The 19,455-nt window shown below is 46.4% G+C and overlaps 5 protein-coding genes across 6 annotated transcripts; 3 read left to right on the top strand and 2 right to left on the bottom strand.

Annotated features, from left to right (window-relative positions):
• Positions 1-686: 686 nt before the first annotated feature.
• Positions 687-3,108, bottom strand: LOC111071875 (protein SPT2 homolog). Its single transcript, XM_022363413.2, has 4 exons — positions 2,934-3,108; positions 1,179-2,655; positions 905-1,111; positions 687-844 (listed from the first exon to the last, which is right to left on the bottom strand). Exons 1-4 carry the CDS (start codon positions 2,994-2,996, stop codon positions 753-755), a joined length of 1,839 nt encoding a protein of 612 aa, XP_022219105.2. The 5' UTR covers positions 2,997-3,108; the 3' UTR covers positions 687-752.
• A 941-nt stretch (positions 3,109-4,049) lies between these two features.
• On the top strand, positions 4,050-5,712 carry LOC111071876 (cell surface glycoprotein 1). The gene is made up of 2 exons (XM_022363414.2): positions 4,050-5,278; positions 5,334-5,712. Exons 1-2 carry the CDS (start codon positions 4,165-4,167, stop codon positions 5,555-5,557), a joined length of 1,338 nt encoding a protein of 445 aa, XP_022219106.2. The 5' UTR covers positions 4,050-4,164; the 3' UTR covers positions 5,558-5,712.
• Positions 5,713-6,978: 1,266 nt separating this feature from the next.
• On the top strand, positions 6,979-8,052 carry LOC111071877 (RING-box protein 1A). Its single transcript, XM_022363415.2, has 3 exons — positions 6,979-7,141; positions 7,360-7,387; positions 7,541-8,052. Exons 1-3 carry the CDS (start codon positions 7,052-7,054, stop codon positions 7,759-7,761), a joined length of 339 nt encoding a protein of 112 aa, XP_022219107.1. The 5' UTR covers positions 6,979-7,051; the 3' UTR covers positions 7,762-8,052.
• Positions 8,053-8,398: 346 nt separating this feature from the next.
• Positions 8,399-18,091, bottom strand: LOC111071874 (histone-lysine N-methyltransferase Suv4-20). 2 transcript variants are annotated; one of them, XM_022363412.2, is made up of 3 exons: positions 14,639-15,357; positions 12,786-14,565; positions 8,399-10,080 (listed from the first exon to the last, which is right to left on the bottom strand). In XM_022363412.2, exons 1-3 carry the CDS (start codon positions 15,344-15,346, stop codon positions 9,875-9,877), a joined length of 2,694 nt encoding a protein of 897 aa, XP_022219104.2. In that variant the 5' UTR covers positions 15,347-15,357; the 3' UTR covers positions 8,399-9,874. The 2 variants fall into 2 exon arrangements, with proteins under 2 accessions (XP_022219104.2, XP_022219103.2); XM_022363411.2 differs by adding an exon at positions 17,250-18,091 and having other exon boundaries at positions 9,988-14,565.
• Positions 18,092-18,445: 354 nt separating this feature from the next.
• On the top strand, positions 18,446-19,455 carry LOC111071904 (S-phase kinase-associated protein 1-like). The gene is made up of 2 exons (XM_041596151.1): positions 18,446-18,573; positions 18,803-19,455. Exon 2 carries the CDS (start codon positions 18,819-18,821, stop codon positions 19,305-19,307), a length of 489 nt encoding a protein of 162 aa, XP_041452085.1. The 5' UTR covers positions 18,446-18,573; positions 18,803-18,818; the 3' UTR covers positions 19,308-19,455.

Genomic DNA, 19,455 nt, shown 5'->3' with positions numbered 1-19,455 from the left:
AGCAGCAAAGCAGCAGCCGGACACTTGATAATCGGGGGACAGTTACCCGGACTTATGTGATGAAGTAAAGTTTCAAAGGTTTCTCGAGTGGTTTCAAAAACAAATTTATATAGGACACACATGTTAGTATGCAGTACTGATGCAATACATACATACAAATGTATGTAAATCCGTATGCATCCGTATTTAGGTATATATGTACATATGTATAGTGTAGAAGTATGTATGTATGTACATCGCCGTTATATAGATATACATATGTACATATGTGTAAAATATGTATGTAAATGTATTTGTAAATTGATACGTTCATATAGACATATGCATGTATATGAAATGCTTACGTACTAAACTAGTGCACACAAATATTTTAAAAATGTAGGTATTAAAACTCAATTATAGACACAACTCAATTGTAACAGGAACAGCAACAGGTTCAGCATTGATCGGTCGTGATTGGCATTGTCTCGCAAGAATTAGGAATTTTACGCCAAATAAACTTCAGTGTGGCAAAAACGGGGAAACCTTAGTGAAGAACTGTGGTGGGGTTCAAGCTGATACTGGCTGAACATTACCCAGGAAAAAATCGTCCTTTGTGTACGATGAGCAGCACTTTGGTGAAGTGCGGAGTACTAGAAGTCCGGACATGTAGATATTTGAATAAAAAAAACCAGCCCATGGGCACATAGACACATAGGCACATAGATGTCTATAATATTGAGATTTGAGCGAATGTTGGGCGTTGGTTTTGTTTAGTCATCGATGCGGGTGGCCTTTCGTCTGGCAATTTTTCGCTTCTTGTGAATCGCCTCCATGCGCATGTCTTCCAAGTCCTCTTGCATACCTATCATTACAACAAAGGATTAGACACATAGGGGAGGACCGGGGAAAGGTCCAAACTCACCCATTTTCCCACTGAGGAACTCCTCACGCTGCATCTGAGCAAAGCTCGACTCCATCTCGCTATCGTCATCGTCGAGGTCGCGATATCGCCGCTTGTCATAGCCAAAGATGTCGCGGATGTGCGAGGATATGTCTTCTTCGCAGTCTCCATCATCGATAAAGTCATCCAACTCGGAATCGTAATCGTCATCCTCATCGTCCATGCGTCCTAAGTGGAGAGGGGTGAAGATGATTATTTCGCCTCATTTGACGGATCGATTCAGCTCGGAACATACTTTTGGTGGGCGACTTCTCTTGGAGTTTGCCACGACCAGGCGGCATAGCCCTGCTGCCCGATTTCTGCACATCCGCTGGGGGGAATTGGCGCGTCTTTGCCGGAGAAGCTCCGGCTGGACGATCTCGGGGTGGGAATTCCCGCGCTGGTCCATTTCTGCCGGCTGCTCCATAAGGAATCCTTATTGGAACGAGCCTTGCACTGGCGACGGGGCCACGCACGGCGCTGGGTCCGCGGGCGGGACTGGGTCCGGAGCTGGTACTGGGCATTGGTTTGACTGGCAACGGCTTGGTCGCTGTGGCGGGAAGACGACTTCTGTCAGGTTTTGTGAAAGAATTATGGGCAGATGCAGGGAGCCGGCTGGAGCTGGTGGCTGACGATGGGGGCGGAGCCGGTCGTGGGGCCGGACGCTTGAAGACATTATCACTGGTCGGCTTTGCTTTGGATTCGTTTAATGAAGGCGTGGAGTGTTTGGGTGGGACTGAAGGGCAGCCGGAACTGGAGCTTGAACTAGAACTGGATGCGAAACTGCTGAGCTTGGGTATGCGTCCGCTGGCTTCCATGCGACTGCCGCCATTTTTGTGCTGATCCTTGGCCTTTAGTTCGCTCTCGCGCACGCGATCCCTTTCGGCACGCTGCTCCCTCTGTCGTTGACGCTCTTCCATCTCGCGCTTCTCGCGAGCAGACAAAAGACGCTCCGGCTCCTTCTTCTTCTCGGGCTGGGCGTAGACCACCGGCTCGTGCTGCGTTTTCGCCGCCAGACGTAAGACCGCCTGAAAGTCCATAGGCGGAGGGCGCTTGACTTTGGCTCGGCTCCTTTCCGCCTCGCGCTTCTTACGCTCCTCCTCGAGTCTCTCCGCCTCCGGATTATAGACGGCCATATCCCTACACGTACTGTAGGCTCGGGCCACGTGAGCCTCCCGGGACTTGCTTTTTGAGGCGGAAGCCGTAGTAGAAGCGCCAGATGATCTTGTATCGGATGACGATCGCTGCCGTGTGTGGGACATGGCCTCCTGTCGCTCACGGGTGATGGCTGCCTTGACACGCTCCTTGGTGCCGGAGAGATCTTGTACAGACTGAGGACGGCTGGGGGCGAATCCCTTATCCTCATGGACATCGCGCACCTTCTCAATGTACTTCTGATAGAAGGCATTCGACTCGGTCGACACATAGCCGTAGTCATCGCCTTCGCCCTCACCCTGTTCGCCACCGTTCTGGCCGGCAGTATCACCGTCTTTGGCATCCTCGAGAACCGACTTGTTCGCCGACTTAGTGACTTTTAGCATCTTTCGTATCTTGTTCTTGGATTTCTCGTCGCGCTTGGCTAGCAGCTCGTTGAGTTTCTGGCGTTCCTCCCGCTTGCGCTCCTGTTCCTCGGCCTCGCGCCTCTTCAGGAACTTCTGGATGTTGCTCGACAACTCCTTGCCCGCCTTGCTCTCCTTCTTGGGCGGTGCATACTTGGTGCTGTAGTACTTGCCCTGCAAAGCACAATATTAAGATTGAGAAAGTATGCTAATTGGGGTCACTGATCGCCAGTCGGAATGGACCTGGAGCGGACTTTTGTTTCCGATTTTCTTATGAATCGCATGCAAATGCATGTGTATACATGCACAAAGGTGGGTGGTAATTGGGAAGAGTGGCCAGGTGGAAGGGGGTGGGGGATGGTCACTGGTCACGAAAATATTGCAAATGCATCAAGTAAATCAACAGAGACACGAGATGACCCCAAAAAAACAGAAACCCAACCAGAACCCACCTCATCTTTTGTGGCTGCGTCGGTTTTCTTTTTGGCCAAATGCAACAGCTCACCGAAATCCATGTTTAGAACTCTGCTGGGTGTCGCTCCAGGGCTCCCTTCGTTTCTTATTTAAAAATCGCGTTGCCTGCTGCTCCGAAGGGAAAGGAAACGTAACTTGTTGGTCGAAAAATATCTCCAGATGAATTATCGTGCCCCCCTGTCAAACATTCGAGGGCACCTTTTCGCGAAGGTTTTGCGACTATCATGATAGTATCGAGCTACAGTCGTTGCGCTTTTGATATGCTTGGATTGGCTGCTATAAAATACGAAGACAAATTTGTAAAAAAATCGACAGGTGGCATCTAATTTTTACAATGGACAAATTCCTAAAAGGTTTCAATGGTTTTTTAATAATTATTTCAGCCCGATACTATCACGATAGTATCGATTGTTTTTTCAAAACATTCGACGTTGATATTCCACGATATTGATATTCCGTTTAATATTACCAGCTAGCTGGGACTCTCAGCCCTAAACAAATAATTTTATCCGATAGATACATACATTTTTTAAGAGATTGGCAAGTTTTCAGAAGTCTTTTTTATTGGATTATTTACATATTAAGGTTCAAACAAAAACAGCATAAAACGAATTTGTCGTTTTTTTGTGGCGTTGCCAGACTCGTGCAATTCGTAGTTGCTGCGGGCTGCCATACCGTGATATTTTGTGATATGAAATTCGATTTTGATATTCAGTTTAATATTACTAGATAGTTGGCCCTCTCAGCCGTAAACAAATAATTTTATCCGATAGATACATAAATTTTGTTCAGGATTGGTTAGTTTTTAGAACTCTTTTTCATTGGATTGTTTACATATTAAGGTGCAAGCAAAAACGGCCAAAGCATAAAACTTAAATGTTGACTAAATGTTACGTCAGTGTTGCCGGTCAACCAAGTATCTTCTATGCGTATGTACTTTTGTATACCTTATTTCTTTTAATTGGTGTTAAATGTTTTGTTCCAAGCTCCATTGAAACATTATTTATGATTTTATCCTAGATTAAAGAATTTATTTCTGGGGATTTTTTTGTTATTAGCGAATATTGCACAAGATGGCAGCACTGTGCAGTCAAGAGCCACTCTGCGGCATTACCCAACACTGCCGCATTAAACTACTCTAAACTAATTTTGTTGATAACGAAACTAGAGGCTGAATTCATAGCATAGCTGATCGGCCAGCAAGCAGCCATGTCTATAGATCCCAACCCGATCCCAGAGCAGTGCAGCAATTGCGGAAAGGCGAGCACAAAGGAACAGCCCTGCCAATCTTCGGATACCGCCACCAACGCTGGCTGCGGCGATGCTGAAACACTGTGCGGGGACTGTGCGTCTGCAAAAGAAGGGATTAATAAAGGAAAACCACTCAAATTAGAAACAATTGAAAAAAGTGTTCTGATGAACGTAAACGTAGATGCACCCACGGCCGAACCAGTGCCAACAACAGAAGAGCCGGACAACCCACCGCCACCAGGACCAAGCCAGCCAGAGGAAAGCCCGAAGCGGCCCACGACGTTCGCCAAAGCTGCGGAACCAGACGCCAAACCACAAAGGAAGCCAGTCAGCTGCCATGACCCTCCTACCAAAAATGTTGTGAAGCAAGCCGATGCCCCCCCAGCAAAAGTATCGAGCGCCAAAGGCATGCCAGCCGAGACCGACGGAAAAGAGAAGAGCAAGGAGGAGGTTGTGCAAGCCTTGCCAGAGGCCACACTTTCCAGACCCACGAAACGCGGAGGAAAGATCACGAGGAGCAGCATCAATGGAACGCCATCAATGGCAACCACTCCCGGAAATCAGACGCCCACAATAATGAAGCGCCTGCGCAAGAGTACGCGGGCCACTCGCTTTAAGGCGAAGCTGACGGGACGCTCGGGCGTTGGAGGGAATGGCGGACAGGCCAATGGGTACAATGGCAGCCCCAACGGACCTGGTTCCACATCTCATCCGTTCGGAACCGGATCGCATACGGGTAACACCAAGGCGCATGGCAAGACTGGCGCGGGTAGCGCCGGCGGCACACAAGGAGCCAGAAATAGGCGAGCAATCTTCAAGCGCCCGGTCCAGAAGACGCCCAAGGTGCAGGCTTGCACCAAGTTCGTGAAAAGTGTGTTCTACAAGGGCAGCTACATGCAGATCGGTGATATCGTGAGCATTGTCGACGGCCAACAAAAGCTGTACTACGCCCAGATCCGCGGTCTGCTGGTCGACGCCTACTGCGAGAAGTCGGCCTTCCTCACCTGGCTAATACCCACTCAGGACAGTCCCGATCCACAGGACTGTTTCGATCCGGCCACCTACCTAATCGGTAAGCACACCTCCAGATCCTGCTATAGCCTTTCTCACGTTCTTATCTCTTCCAGGGCCCGACGAGGAACTCTCGCGCAAACTCTGCTTCCTGGAGTTTGTGATGCATGCACCGAGTAACTACTACTACGACCGCAGCACGCCGTTCCCCCTGCCGGACATCGACGAGTACACAGGACAGCGGTCTGGTGGCTATATTTGGACGCGGCTGCCAGTCGTCAAGCGGGACCGGAACGATAACCGTGCTCGGGAACCGGGAAACAAGAGTGCTGCCTCCTAGCAGGGCCGCCAAAAGCAAAAGCGGCAAACGACCAAGAAGAAAAAGAAAAAAGCGGCTGCCCAACAAAAGGGCGGTTAAAAATGCGGAACGGAACCTAAATGCAAAATTTTTATAATCTAATTTATTGAGAGAAATATATCTACAAATCTGTGTAATATTCATTGATAATCATCTGTAGTCGGAACAAAGTAGGAAAGGAGTCGCACCATAAATTTTTTGATGGGGTGGTCCAGACCTGATAGATTCCTAATACATATCATCGTTTTGAAGTTTTAAAGCCTTCAAAGAATTTTCTGATTTACTTTTAAAATGCAATAATTGGTGCTGGCATTCTCTCAAAAGCAGGAAAATATTTCTCACTGAAAGAAAATAAACGTACTCTTCGTTTTTTCTCTTTTCGGGCAAAATATAGAAATATTCTATCTTTTGTCGACAAAAAGACGCACACATTAAAAATAAGGAAGGAAATAAGCCAAAAAATCTGCTAGAAAAGTGCAATAATGAAGACAAATTTAATCTAATTAAGACAGTCGGCTGAATACCGATTATATGGATATTATTATTTATTAATTTTATACCAGGTCCTCACTTTATGAATTTATAAGGAGATAAAAAATACTTTTATTGGATTTGTCTAATAATGCAGTGCTTGCTCTTTGCATTGTCGCCTTTCAGCTCCACAGCGTCCACAAATAATACAGTTTTGCTTGTGTTATGTATCGATATTCCTAAAATTACCTAAGGAACTAGCTAGTAATATTCAACTGAATATCAAAATCATGGAATACGATTTCAATCAATAAAATATAAAGTTATTCCATTGTCGACCAGGGGGGTATTTAATATTTCCACGAAATTTATGTAACCTTAACATATTTTACGCATTACAGGTGAAATATGTCGGTGGTCATTTTGTTTTCTAAGCATCCTCCGAGCTACAAGGAGCCTTTACAAACAGTATTATTTTCTGCGGTTTAAGAAAGGGTGCTCAACTTTTTAAATAGAGGGGTGTTAAGTGGGTTAAGTCTCGTTTGATCGCCGGATTGCCCTGGTTTTTTTATGGTATGGTATTTAAATGGTATTTCTCGAAACTGAAACGGTATTTAATAGTATTTATTTGTTGGCCGGATGGTATTTTTGATCGTTGAGCCATCGATAGTTTTGAATGTCTTGAAAAAACAATCGATACTATCGTGATAGTATCGGTCTCAAATAATTAATAAAAAACCATTGAAACCTTTTAGGAACTTGTCCATTGTAAAAATTAGATGCCACCTGTCGATTTGTTTACAAATGTGTCTTCGTATTTTATAGCAGCCAAGCCAAACATATCAAAAGCGCAACGACTGTAGCTCGATACTATCATGATAGTCGCAAAACCGTCGGTAGTAGAGGCTAGCAGTAAAATATCGATACTATCGATAGTGCCCTCGATGGTTTGACACCTCTACTGCCGAGTACTAGCAATTTCTGCATTTTTACGTTTGCAAATAAATGGATAGAAATATGGAGGTTGACGAGGAAGAGTGTGAGGTGCCATCCAGCAGTAGCAAGGGCGAAAAGAAGCGCTTCGAGGTCAAGAAAGTAAGTTTATAAATGCAGCCACAAAATTTTGCACGCACAACATTTTCTGGCGGTCACTTGCGCACACCGCTGCATATGTGAATCAGTGTGCGTGTGGTGTGTGTATGTTTGCATGTTGTGACGCGTTTCACGCTGAATTTATTAACTGTCGAACACAACTAATTTTCGTATTTTCCTTTTGTGTTCCTGCTGCCCCTTCTCTTCTACTCTGGAATCAGTGGAACGCCGTGGCTCTGTGGGCTTGGGGTGAGTAAAACAGTCGCTATATAGAGAGAGACTCTGAAAATCTCTTTGTCTGCCGGTAACAGAAGGCCATCGTTTCATCAGTGAAATTCGGATCATAAATACTACTAAATTACTCGCTGCATGAAAACCATTAACAATTTCGTGCATTCGCAGATATCGTTGTCGACAATTGCGCCATTTGCCGCAACCACATCATGGACTTGTGCATCGAGTGCCAGGCTAACCAGGCCTCTGCCACAAGCGAGGAATGCACCGTGGCCTGGGGCGTTTGTAATCACGCCTTCCACTTCCATTGCATCTCGCGTTGGCTGAAGACCCGTCAGGTGTGCCCCCTGGACAATCGCGAGTGGGACTTCCAGAAGTACGGTCACTAGGCTGTACTATCGTGTCTCCTTCCCCATAAAACACCACACCGTTCTGCTTCTCTCAAAAAGGACATACAACAAACCCCCATTATCCTTGTGTACACACCACCATAGCCACGATGCATCTAGATCTTGGGGCACTTACCAAACAGCCTCAGGATATTGGAGGACACACCACACTTCCTCACGCATCATCGGAAACACATTACGGCGCCACGGGTTCAGTAAACTCTTAGATGTAAGCCTCGTTTCACGAAAAAATACTTTTACCGAAATAAAAAGAATGGCCTGATTTGCGTACATACATTTGTTTGGCTGAATCTTGAATAGAGACGGGTGAAATATGGGAATGGTAATATATCCTATAGAGGGTGCAAGTCAGATACCAACTTTAGTATTAGAAAATAGCTCGCAAAACAAAGAAATGAATCCTTAGCTAGATATTTGTACCTAAATCCACAAGGGAGAAGAATAGCCATCAAATGGGACAAAAAAAATAGATACATAAAATAATGATTTGCGCAAATTGCTTTGTTTTTGATGTAATTGAACGATATATGGGTGGATGTACATATGAGGAACTATGCATGGATGTAGGGTTGTCTGTGTAAAGGAGAACACCGAAAAAGTAAAAAAACAGCAACATGCATTTGTAAAAACTAAATTTTCTCTTTTAGTTTATTGTGAATGTGGGCTGTGGCGCCACTCTTGCTAAATTGTTTGTGTCTTACAAAATAATACACAGTAGTTTCACATATGAATAAAGTATATAATATAGATATATGCATATCAAATATGATTAATGTATAATTAATATGTAATATGCTACAAATCAACTTATCCGTAAAGAGAAAAAAATTAGATTATTGTTAAAAAAATCATAGTCATACCTATTCATGTATGCAGATGTATGTACGTATTCGTATCGTACAAAATTAATATAAAACAAAACTGAATTGGGCAAGCCAAATACATTTTGTGGTTTTTTATGTGGTATTTGCGTGGCGTTATATGTAGGGTGTGTGGATTGTCTCCATGTTGCTGCGGTTCCAGTTCCCGATGAAACACAATCAAATCAACTCTGAACTGAAGAGGGGAACAACACAAAAGTCACTACGAAAATTGATAAATGTGAGGGGGAGTTCTTATTCTGAAGATGATCGTTCGGATATGCGGATTAGTGTGCGCCCCATCCATCCATCCACCCATGAACATACATAAGTATGTGTATGTATGAATATATGGTTAACAAAAAAATGATTACAAAGTGCATTTACGGGTAACATGGTTTAAATAAATCTTCTTTACATACAAGATATTATTCGGAAGGAGAGGGTCCTAAAACAAAAATTTCCAGTTGCCAGTGGAACCATTGCTCATTTTTTGTTTCGATTTTCCAGAGTTTTATTTGTATTTTTCATTGTTATTTTTGAAAGTTGATTTCTCGTTTCTTTTTAGATTCGGTTTTGTTCTTCTTTATATTTTTAATCTGTTATTTATATACAATTAATTTGTTTTGTTTTTTTTTTGTGTGAAATTCTGGTACGCTATGTTTTTGCTTTATGTATATTTAATTATCGCGTCTAGTATATATATAAATTATTCAGTTTTTAATATTGCTGTTGCTGTTTCAGTGGCTGATGCTGCGCTATTGTTGCTGTTATTGTTGGGTTGGCTTTTGTGGGACTTTCTAATAACTACACATGGAGATGTACATACACATATTCTGTATATTTGCAATGCATGTATATCTTGCATATACCTATATATATATATATACATATATAAATACATATATATGTATGTATATATAATTTTTATAAAGTTAACGTTAGTTGTAAGGCGTATATACCGCTGCTAATTGCGTTGTGTCTGTGTGCATTGCATTTAGAATATTGTTTGTTTTCTGATTTGTATGTTTGCTGCTTCCTGCGTCATCGTCCTTCTCGTCCTTGTAGCCCAAGGGAATGGGGCTTCCCCTTTGTAATTGTAAAATGTTACCCGTCGAGCTAGAAGTGAGAATCACCGTTCTCACTCCTCTGCTATCTGTTGTTGCTGCTTGCTGTTTCACGGCTTGGCTGAGCAGATCTCCTGCCATCTTTGCCCCACGGCGTCCTCTGGCTCAACTGTACATGATTTGTATGCGATTCAGTTCGATTCTCAGTTTCTTAACAATTAAATTGTTGCTGTTGCTGGTGTTCCTTTTGCTGTGAGGGCTGTTACTGTTGATGTTGATGTTGCAGTTGTTGTTGCTGTCGTTATTTGTGGCGCTATTCTGCTGCATTTTTTCGGCATCTCTTCTCCTACTTTTATGCTTTAAACTTTCATCTGTAAAGGCAAAAGGAAAAAGAAAAGCACACACACACAACACATACACATGCACGGGCACGCACACGTAACCAAACAGAGCAACACGGGGGGATGGGATCCACGGGTTTGAGGGAGAGACAGACAAAGAGAGAGAGAGAAAGAGTGGGAGAGATAAAGAGAGAACGAGAAATAGAAGAAAGCAAAAAAAGTAAGTTATAATCAAATAGTTCACTTGATTTTCATTTTTTCTTTTCTTTTGTCTCTGTGTGTCTCTAAAATCAGATTTTGATACAATTTCTTGTGTTCTTTTGCTTCACTTGATTCTCGTTTTGTTTTTGCTTCTCACGGATCCAGGACAGGGACCAGGACCTGGGACTCGGCATCGGGACCCTAAACGCGGGAATTCGGAACGCGGGAGTCATGGCCTGGCACCAGGACCAGGACCAGGACTAAAGCAACGGGGATTGGGTCCTACACGAAAAATGAGGGTTAAACTGAATATGATGCTGATGCGGCGTAGGGGAAAGATGCATGGACACCGGGGTGGGTGGGGGTTGGAGTAAAGGGTACTGAATCTCTTCTAAGGCTAATGGCTAAAACTGATGTGCGACTGTAGGGGCTCGATCGGTTTGTGGTCGGGTTAGGTTAAGGCAGTTCAGCAGCAGAGGCAACTACGACGCAGGCAGCATGAAAATTCTCCTTATTCTTATCCATCTCATTCCTCCTCCTCCTCTTTATATTCATTTTCCTCCGTTTCTGCCCGTGCTTCTTTTTCTGGGCAATTTCAGCGGACATTAGTCAAGTTACTTGGAGATCAGTCGTTCGTTATTGCTGGATATGATGGTTATGATGTGGATTCTGGTGCTGTTGGTTATGATGATGGTGGTTATGCACAGGCGGCGAGCAGGAGGCGGACGTTGACGTGGCCACACTGGTCTTTGCCTGTGGATGATGCTGCTGCAGCGAGGGCGGCGGCGGCTGCTGGAGATTGGCAAAGCTTGTGGGGGGCAGAAGGGCGCAGGTTCCGAAGGTGTGCTTGGGAATGATCAGCGATTGTGGCAAGAATCCGTGTCCTGCTCCTCCCCCACTTCCGCCGCTGCTGCTGCTAACAATAGCCTGCCCCTGGCCCGGGCTGGAAGTCATCTGCTTCGTGGCCCCGTATTTTCCAAGCATCGTTGTGCCGCCGCTCTGATAGTAATTGATGTAGGATGCTTCCTCCCCTGGCCCGGATCCTGCTCCTCCACGCCGCTTGCCGTTGGGGAAGTAGTGGTTGTTGGTAGTGGAGGTACAGGCCGAATAGAAGGAGCCGCAGGTCGATGAAGTCGGGGACGAGGGTTTTTGGGCTGATGCCACCAGCGTGGCCGAGTCAATGTCCTCTGTTTGCACATTGCCCGTTCCCGAGAATGTGGAGATAGATGGCCCGTCGGCGCTACTGTTGTTGCTAGTCGTCGTTTGGGAGGAGGTGTTGACCGTCATGCTGGTGCCGCTGCTGGCGTACGAGGCATTGAACGAGTCGTCGCTTGCACTCACTCCGCCGCTGCTGCTGTTGAGGTCATCCACTCCGCTGGCCTCTGCTCCAGCTTCCGCTGCTCCTTCGCCCGTTGGTGGAATGTCAATGGTGTGCGACTCGTTACCGAAGATTAAGCGGAGTCGCTTCTTCTGGGGTGTCACGTACACGCTGCTGCTACACGAGCTGGGATCCGGGGACCGTCGCTGGCTGCTGCAGCCTCGCTGTTTTTTCCTTTGCTTCTTTGAAAGCGGCTCGTAGTGGATGGTACTGGGTGGGGCTGCATCGAGTGGTACATGTTGATGCTCTGCATCCTGTTCGGGCTGATCTTCAGAATCATCGTCGTCCTCGTGCTCCTCCTCGTCCTCGTCTTCGTCGACATCGTCTTCATCGTCGTCGTCATCATCGTTGCCATGCTCCGAAATGCCTTCCATGCGTAGAATCTCATACTCAATGCCAATCCCCTCTGCTCCAGTGACATCGGCACTGCCAACCGCTCCTCCCGATCCAGAGCTAGCTCCAGTCGCGCCTGCACTACGCCCACCTATAGCTCCATTGTGCCTGGCCAGATGCCGCTCGTCGCTGAAGCTGGTGCCCAGCTCAATGACTTCATCCAGTATCGGAGAGCGCTTCATCCGCAGAGTGAGCTTCAGCCGACGCTCGGGAGTCTTCAGAAGGGGCTCCACGCTGCTGCTGCTATTCGACAGGCTGATGGATGCCCTTTCGCTGGCTACCCCTGCTGCTGCTCCTGCACTTGCTGGTTGCTGTCTTTTGCGCTGACTGCTTGCTGCTGCTGGTCCTGCTCTTGCTCTTGCTCCTGCTCCTACTCCCACTCCAAATCCCAATCCAGGTACAGCCTGTCCACCGAATGCGTCGCAATGGATGTGCTGGGCTGCAGCCAGTGCAGCGGCTCGACGACTGCGTTTCTGATTAGAGGGATTGTCTTCCGCCGTGAGATGGGAAGGAGGATTAGCCTGGTTAAAGGTGTCCAAAAGATTCTTTTTATAGGCAGGACTGTTGCTGCGACTGCGACGCGTTGCCTTCTGCTGCTGATGTTGCTGCGACTGGTGTAGGGACTGTGCTTCAACTGAGGACGTGGATGTGGGTATGGATGAGGCCTCACTTGGTGCTGGCTTCTTCGATTTAACACTATGTCTACCTCTAAGATTAGAATTATGATTAATTCTACTGCTATCATTACTATTATGATTATTACAATTTGTAATCGTTGTTGCTTTGTTGCTGCTGTTGCTACTTGTGGTTGTGGCTGTTGCTGTCGCTGCTGTTATGCTACTAATATTATGGGCAGTGGCTAATCTTCCTAGTCCTAGAAGTCCAATTCCTCCTGATGCCGACGCTGGTGCTGGTGCCGATGACGCAGCTGCTGCTGCGGCAGCTCTTCCTGCACTATTCCGCGTCACGCGCTTCTCCTGCTGCTGATCACCGTCCATAACGAACACTTTTGTGGGCTGGTGTTCCTCGCTCCCGCGCGCTTTCACCCGCTGACGCTCACACCGCTGATGGTCGGTGTCGCTGCTTTCGCTGTCCGTGATATATTTTTCCAGTGACTTTTCCTTCTGGCCACCTCGATTTGTTTGCCGCTCGCTGCGCCGCAGTTGCCTCTGCTGCCTCTGGTGCAGCGCCGCAATGGCCATGGCCGGCTTGCATCGCGTCACCAGCACAACGGCGGACTTTGCAGACATCGGTATTGTCAGTGGCAATGGTATGGGCATTGACGGGGCGCTGGTTACCACCACCTCGTCCATGGAGGCTGTGGAGATGCTGCTGCTGGTGCTGTTTACTCGGATGGACTTGCGCAGGGTGTTTGAGCGACCGTTCAATTCCGTGCTGGAGGAGGAAAAGGTTCCACCAGCGGCACATGCGCCTTGTCCTACACCTGCGCCTTCTCCAGTGCATGTAACCGGGACCACTCCAGGCTTCTGCATGGCCAGCTGCTGAACAGCGGCTGTGGCCTCGGCCCCGGTGCTGGCATGCTGTCCGTGGTGGTGTTGATGAAGAAAGTGCTGATGATGGTGATGGTGGTGGTGGTGCTGCTGCTGGTAGGCAGCATTGGCCATGATCATCTCAGCATCGTACTTGGTCATACCCTTCTGACGCAGCTCCTTCATGGTCAGGGGCGAAACGACCAAATTTGGCAGCTTCTTCTCCATCAGGGATACAGCTGCGGCTGCTGCTGCAGATCCCGTTTGCGCAGAGCCCGTCTCTTTGCCAGATCCACGACCCCCCACAGCCTGTCCGGCGTGCTGGGATATGGGTACTGCCATTGGGGCTACTCCATTGCTGGCAATGCTGGTGCTGCTGCTGTCGTTGGTGCTGGTGGAATCGTTGGTGTTGCTGTTGCTATTCGAAGTGCTGTTGGTCGAGTTCGCGCGGCTCTTAATGCGATTGATGCGATTGTCGGTTTCGCGCAGGCGGTAGCCGCCTCCGTTGCCAGCGCCGCCGCTGGTCAGCCCCAGGCCCGAGGTCAGGCCCAGCACCAGGCCAGTGGCATCATCCAAATGTCTGTTGTGCTTGCCGGCAAAGGCACCCGTTCCACGTCTCTCGCACGTCTCGCACTCACAATAGCGGTTGCTGTCCCCGAAGAAGTCCTCGCCGTAGAAGCAAGTGATCTCCTCGCCCACCTCGATGTCCCGCAACACCTTCACGCAGGCCGTGTCGCGTCCGGTGGCCAGGAATTTGCAGTTAGCCCGACAATCGTGATTGATATACGCCGCCGGTCCCAGCCAGAGTTGGGCGCAGTTCTTTCTGCAGCTATACATCACAGAGAAGTCATTTTTGCCCGAGTGCAAGAGTGCCGCCTCCTCGGCCTCCGTCAGCTCGGCAATGCAGCCAACCAGGCACTCGATTTTTTCGTTCTTGGACCAGCGTTTGGTGGAACTGATCTTCGCCCCGCGCTGCTCCTCCAGGGAGTACCGGTAGCAAGCCTCGATGGCGAACCCACTGTCCTTGTCAAACACACGCAAATACCGTACAATCTGCAATAGAAAGAGTGTATTCAGTTAGCGGGTCAGACGTCAGGAGGATTTGGGGCATGGAAGGTCAACTTACGTGGTCGTGTAACCGCTTTGTGGCGATCTTGTTCTTGTTTTTCAGGTGGCGCGGTATCCAAGGGCCATCGTAGATGCGCTGTATGGCCACGTCATAGTTCTGACCGTGGATGAAGTCATCTACGATCGCCTTCAGATGCTGCGTATCAACCTTGAGGGGGCGGAAGCGTATGTTCATCTTGTGGGTTTGGAAGCCAAGATGCGGATCAAGTATGAGCGATGTGGCCAGATCGTCGTTCTCCGATAGTTCACGCGGTGACATCCCAGTTGATTGTGACAACCGACTGACGGCGCTGCCATTACAGCCATTGAGGGTACTTCCTCCACCTGCTCCTGTTCCTGCTCCACCGCCTCCTCCGTTTCCATTTGAGGATTGAAGCTGTTGATGGTGGTGGTTGTGTGCCTGCTGCTGTTGGTAATGGGGATGATGGGGTTGATGGTGGTTCGTCGTTGTCGCTATCGTCGGCTGCTGCAGCTGATGGTGGCTGCTCGCTGTGGGTGGTGCTTGGGCGGCATTTTGGCTTTTTTGGGACATTGACGACAAAAGTGCCGCCGTCGCCGCCGCTGCCTCGCTGCTAGCTACGGAAGACGTTGAGCTGGTGGTGGAGGTGGTGCCACCACTTGTGCTGCTGGCGGTGCTGTTGGAGCTGCTGTTTGTAAATCTGCTGCCAGTTTCACCACGCCGCGTGTGATTCGAGCCGACGACCATTCTGTGGGAGTCTGAAAAAAAAAACCCATTACATACTCATTACATATTGCAGGCGGTACCAGTACACATCATCAGACGACATAATAATCGTTTCCAATTTGTAATTTCACACCCCAACAGCTGTTTTCCGATTCAAATTACCAACTGTTTTCTCTTTTTCTTTCGTGTGGCAACGTTGTGTGGCTGTAGCTGCAGCTGCTCTACTCTAATCTTCATGCTCATTTCCACAGAACGAAGCGAGAAGGCAGTAGTATTCGCAGATTTTATTCGTTACTATGTTCAATTCAATTCTCGACTAACAAATAAAATAAATACGACAGAATGTACATACATATGTACATACACATAAATATGTATGTATGGTATACATTTCGCTTGCCTTTAAGTTAGTTCAAGTCAAGTCATTGCAAGTGACAAAAATTGCAATAGATGTATCGATAGTGCCATCGAGACTAAAATATCTTCGCCCAATCACCAAAAAGTGAAGTGATTAATAAAAAGAAATGGAATATCGCGAATCCCAAGCTGATAATGGGAATGATAATGAAAAACCAATCATGTAGTTTAGCTTAAAAGAGAAGAGCCCAAGGGTGAAGGGTTGCAGCAAACAGAATGTTTTATTTTATCGGCTGTGTAATTTCGCCACAGGGTTGGACTGCATAGAAACAGCTGATTGAATATACGTATGATATACAACTCAAATTTTGATTAGCCATTTTTTGTAACTCCTTGTTTGACTTGACTCTTAAAGGTAGGAAGGAGGGGTACACAGGGCGAGAGATAGAGAGGGTGTAAAATATACACCAGGTGTTACATGGGGTCGACGACAGGCGACGCTCTCTCGTTCCCGTCTATCTCCCACGCGCTCTCTCCAGCCAAACCACACACACACAAACATGCGAAAAAATCAATTAACTCAAGAAGCACATGTGTAAATATTTTAGCTAGAAGTTACACGCCGTGGCGGTGTTACAACAATATAGCGGTGACTGGCGACATCCGTGGATATAAAAATTATCACTGTCAGTCAGGGGACGCCCAGAGCAAGTACTCGTCTATGCCCACTTTCCTAAATATGACTTGGAACGGAAAAAAATAGTAATTTAATTTGTTGCCAAAGCAAGGGCTCGTCTCACTAGAGTTCGATTGCAAATTGCGGACTGCTAAAGTTCTCAGCTGTTTTATACAAACGTATACATACGTATGCACATATGTGTTCCTGTTATGTTTGCGATTTCCGAGCAAGCCGGAGCAAAAAGAGAGCAGCATATGCGCAGTGAGAATATGTGAGGGTGAGTGTGAAAAAAGGGTTGTCAAACAGGCAAAACAGGGTTTTGAAATTGAAATAATAAATTGGGGCTGGTATGAATCAGCTGAACGTACTGGAAAATTCGTTTTAGCGCAAATAATGCCACAGCTCTTCAAGTGATAGTACTGTGGAGACGGGCACAAATGAATCTTGCGCTTTGTCGCGTATGTCTGTTTGGTCTTGAAATGTAGTGTAATACGACCATTATTAGACCGAGAATTGCGATGGTAGTTCTGGCACAAACGTATTTTTCCTCACAGGGGAACCTCGAACAAGAAGCAGCCAAGAATGTCAATGCCCGTAGAAACTTAAAAAAATGTAAGTAAAATCGATATTTAAGCTGGATTTGGCACTGTTTAATAACCAAGATAGATGTTAAAAAATTTTAAGGAGAGAAAATTGTTTGAAAGCCTTGTCAACCCTAGTCGAACATTTGCAGAGCTTGCTTGTTACATGTGAACGAAAAATGGCGGCGCCCATTACACAGGAACGGAATACACACGCACGAACACACACATTGACAAACAAGCCAACATATACAGATAAAATGTTTATAATTTTTTCTTTTGATTTGTCGATTTTTGTAAACATTACCTTAAATGAATTATTCACAAAGGCGCTACTGGCTGATGCTTCGCTTCTCTCCACTCTTTGTCTTCGGGGGCTGTGCCTGATGCTTTGTCTGTCGTTCTGCTACCTTCCAATGTGTTTTTTTTATTTTTGTTGCGTCGTCGGCAGAGGCATGCACACACACTCGAACAGCGCACGTACAGGCTTGTTTTCGGTTGTTGCTGGATGTTCGTCTGAGTTTGCATCCGAAATATATCACAGTGGGCTGGAATAGAAGCCGTTGGTAGGTTCTCTGGCTCTTACGGATACGATGGAGCCTTCGGCGTCGCTGGTGGTGGTTACTCTGCTATGCCAAATCATTTTCACGTCTGTTCCCAAAAAACATTCAGTCGCCGCTGTCCATACCCCTCTCGCTCGCTCCCACCCACTCCAACTTCCAGCCGCTTGATCAATCTTTCCTTCTGCTCCCCCTCCTCCAAAGCGATTGGAGACGGACTCCGAATCTCTGCTAGAAGCTGCAGCCACCACACTTATGTGTACACGACGCATACACACGCACATACATATGTAGATACATATATTCCTTCGAAACGACGACGTCGACGAGCGTGTGTATGTATGTATGCCTTTTCCTACCACTCTGTCTTTGCCTCATTAAATTTTATTTTTTGTATCGCGTTTACCGATATTGACTTATCATTTTCGTAGCGCGCATGTGAGCATGGACCGTTCCAAAAGACGGTTTAAGTTAATTCAATTTACAAAATGGGTTCGGTCTCGGGCGGAGAGTTATTTTCAGCGTTATAATTTTCCGCGATATTCCGATTCCGAATCCGTTTTTTTCGCCACCCAAGTTAGGGATAGGGATGACAGAAGCACCGATAGCTGCTCTACGTATATCGACCAAGGGTCCCTTTATCACGAGTTTTGCCTCATCAGAACCATCACTAAGTGTAACCGAAAAAAGTGTGACCACAAAATATAATTTGTTAATATCCACTAATCGATAGTGGACACAAGGCAAACGATAGTTTTGGAAAATTCTGGCCTGCTAATAACAAAAACCATATTCTAATGTATCATTCATATAAAGTTTGCATAATATAATATGTATTAATTTCAATTTTCAATTTTTACACGCGATACAGTCGATGGTGGGCAGACACAATCGATGTTCGGCTAATTTTTCCAACCATCATTAATATCGATAGCGCTATCGATTCTTTCCCAATCCTAACTCTTTTATCTACGACGTTCGCTTCACAATTCGTAAAAACATTTAAATTTCTGGCTGAAAAAATAGTTTAACAACTTCTTTAGCTGTATTCAACTAAAACAATACGTAAAGGTGAGTGTTCTACCAATAACAAGAGATGAAAAGACGAAATGTATGCATTTCAAAACGATTGTGCAGGGCGAAAAAAAATACGCACACACAGGCGCAATCGTATATGTATGTTTTGTTTTAATACTCACATACATATATGTATTTCAATGACGCGTGCCTGCATATGTGTGGATGTTTGTGGCTTGTTTTTCCTACATATCTATATATCGCACTTTTTCCCCATTTCCAGGAAAACAATATCCAAAATGCCCAGCATTAAACTGCAGTCCTCGGACGAGGAAATATTTGATACCGACATCCAGATCGCAAAGTGCTCAGGAACTATCAAGACAATGCTTGAGGATTGCGGAATGGAAGATGACGAGAATGCCATTGTCCCTCTGCCGAATGTGAATTCCACCATTTTGCGTAAGGTATTGACCTGGGCCCACTACCATAAGGACGATCCCCAGCCAACTGAAGATGACGAGAGCAAGGAGAAGCGCACCGACGACATCATCTCGTGGGACGCCGATTTCCTTAAGGTAGACCAGGGCACACTCTTCGAGCTAATCCTGGCCGCCAATTATCTGGATATAAAGGGTTTGCTCGAACTGACTTGCAAGACCGTGGCAAATATGATTAAGGGCAAGACCCCAGAGGAGATACGTAAGACTTTCAACATCAAGAAGGACTTCACTCCCGCCGAGGAGGAGCAGGTGCGCAAGGAGAACGAGTGGTGCGAGGAGAAGTGAGATGAGCTAACAAGGAAGCGGTGGGCCATCAGGCCGTCCTCAGCTGCCGGCTGATAACTCAATAATTTAATAATTTTAATTAATTCGATGTAGAAAACCTGTTCAGTGGTTACTTTGTCATTCACAAATTAAAAAAAAATATGCGTAA

This window comes from Drosophila obscura, unplaced genomic scaffold (assembly GCF_018151105.1).
Source record: "Drosophila obscura isolate BZ-5 IFL unplaced genomic scaffold, ASM1815110v1 contig_96, whole genome shotgun sequence".
Classification (NCBI taxonomy): Eukaryota; Metazoa; Arthropoda; class Insecta; order Diptera; family Drosophilidae; genus Drosophila; species Drosophila obscura.
Note: the sequence above shows the minus strand (reverse complement) of the source record. Positions and strands in the feature narration are given on the sequence as shown.

Excerpts from the sequence above, each read along its gene's own strand:
- LOC111071875 (XM_022363413.2), bottom strand. The coding sequence starts at position 2,996 with ATGGATTTCGGTGAGCTGTTGCATTTGGCCAAAAAGAAAACCGACGCA. Across the intron at positions 2,656-2,933 it reads ACGCAGCCACAAAAGATGAG|GGCAAGTACTACAGCACCAA; the intron begins GTGGGTTCTGGT and ends TGTGCTTTGCAG. Across the intron at positions 1,112-1,178 it reads AGAGAAGTCGCCCACCAAAA|GACGCATGGACGATGAGGAT; the intron begins GTATGTTCCGAG and ends CTCTCCACTTAG.
- LOC111071876 (XM_022363414.2), top strand. The coding sequence starts at position 4,165 with ATGTCTATAGATCCCAACCCGATCCCAGAGCAGTGCAGCAATTGCGGA. Across the intron at positions 5,279-5,333 it reads TCCGGCCACCTACCTAATCG|GGCCCGACGAGGAACTCTCG; the intron begins GTAAGCACACCT and ends TATCTCTTCCAG.
- LOC111071877 (XM_022363415.2), top strand. The coding sequence starts at position 7,052 with ATGGATAGAAATATGGAGGTTGACGAGGAAGAGTGTGAGGTGCCATCC. Across the intron at positions 7,142-7,359 it reads AGCGCTTCGAGGTCAAGAAA|TGGAACGCCGTGGCTCTGTG; the intron begins GTAAGTTTATAA and ends CTCTGGAATCAG. Across the intron at positions 7,388-7,540 it reads CGTGGCTCTGTGGGCTTGGG|ATATCGTTGTCGACAATTGC; the intron begins GTGAGTAAAACA and ends GTGCATTCGCAG.
- LOC111071874 (XM_022363411.2), bottom strand. The coding sequence starts at position 15,346 with ATGGTCGTCGGCTCGAATCACACGCGGCGTGGTGAAACTGGCAGCAGA. Across the intron at positions 14,566-14,638 it reads CAAAGCGGTTACACGACCAC|ATTGTACGGTATTTGCGTGT; the intron begins GTAAGTTGACCT and ends TTTCTATTGCAG.
- LOC111071904 (XM_041596151.1), top strand. The coding sequence starts at position 18,819 with ATGCCCAGCATTAAACTGCAGTCCTCGGACGAGGAAATATTTGATACC.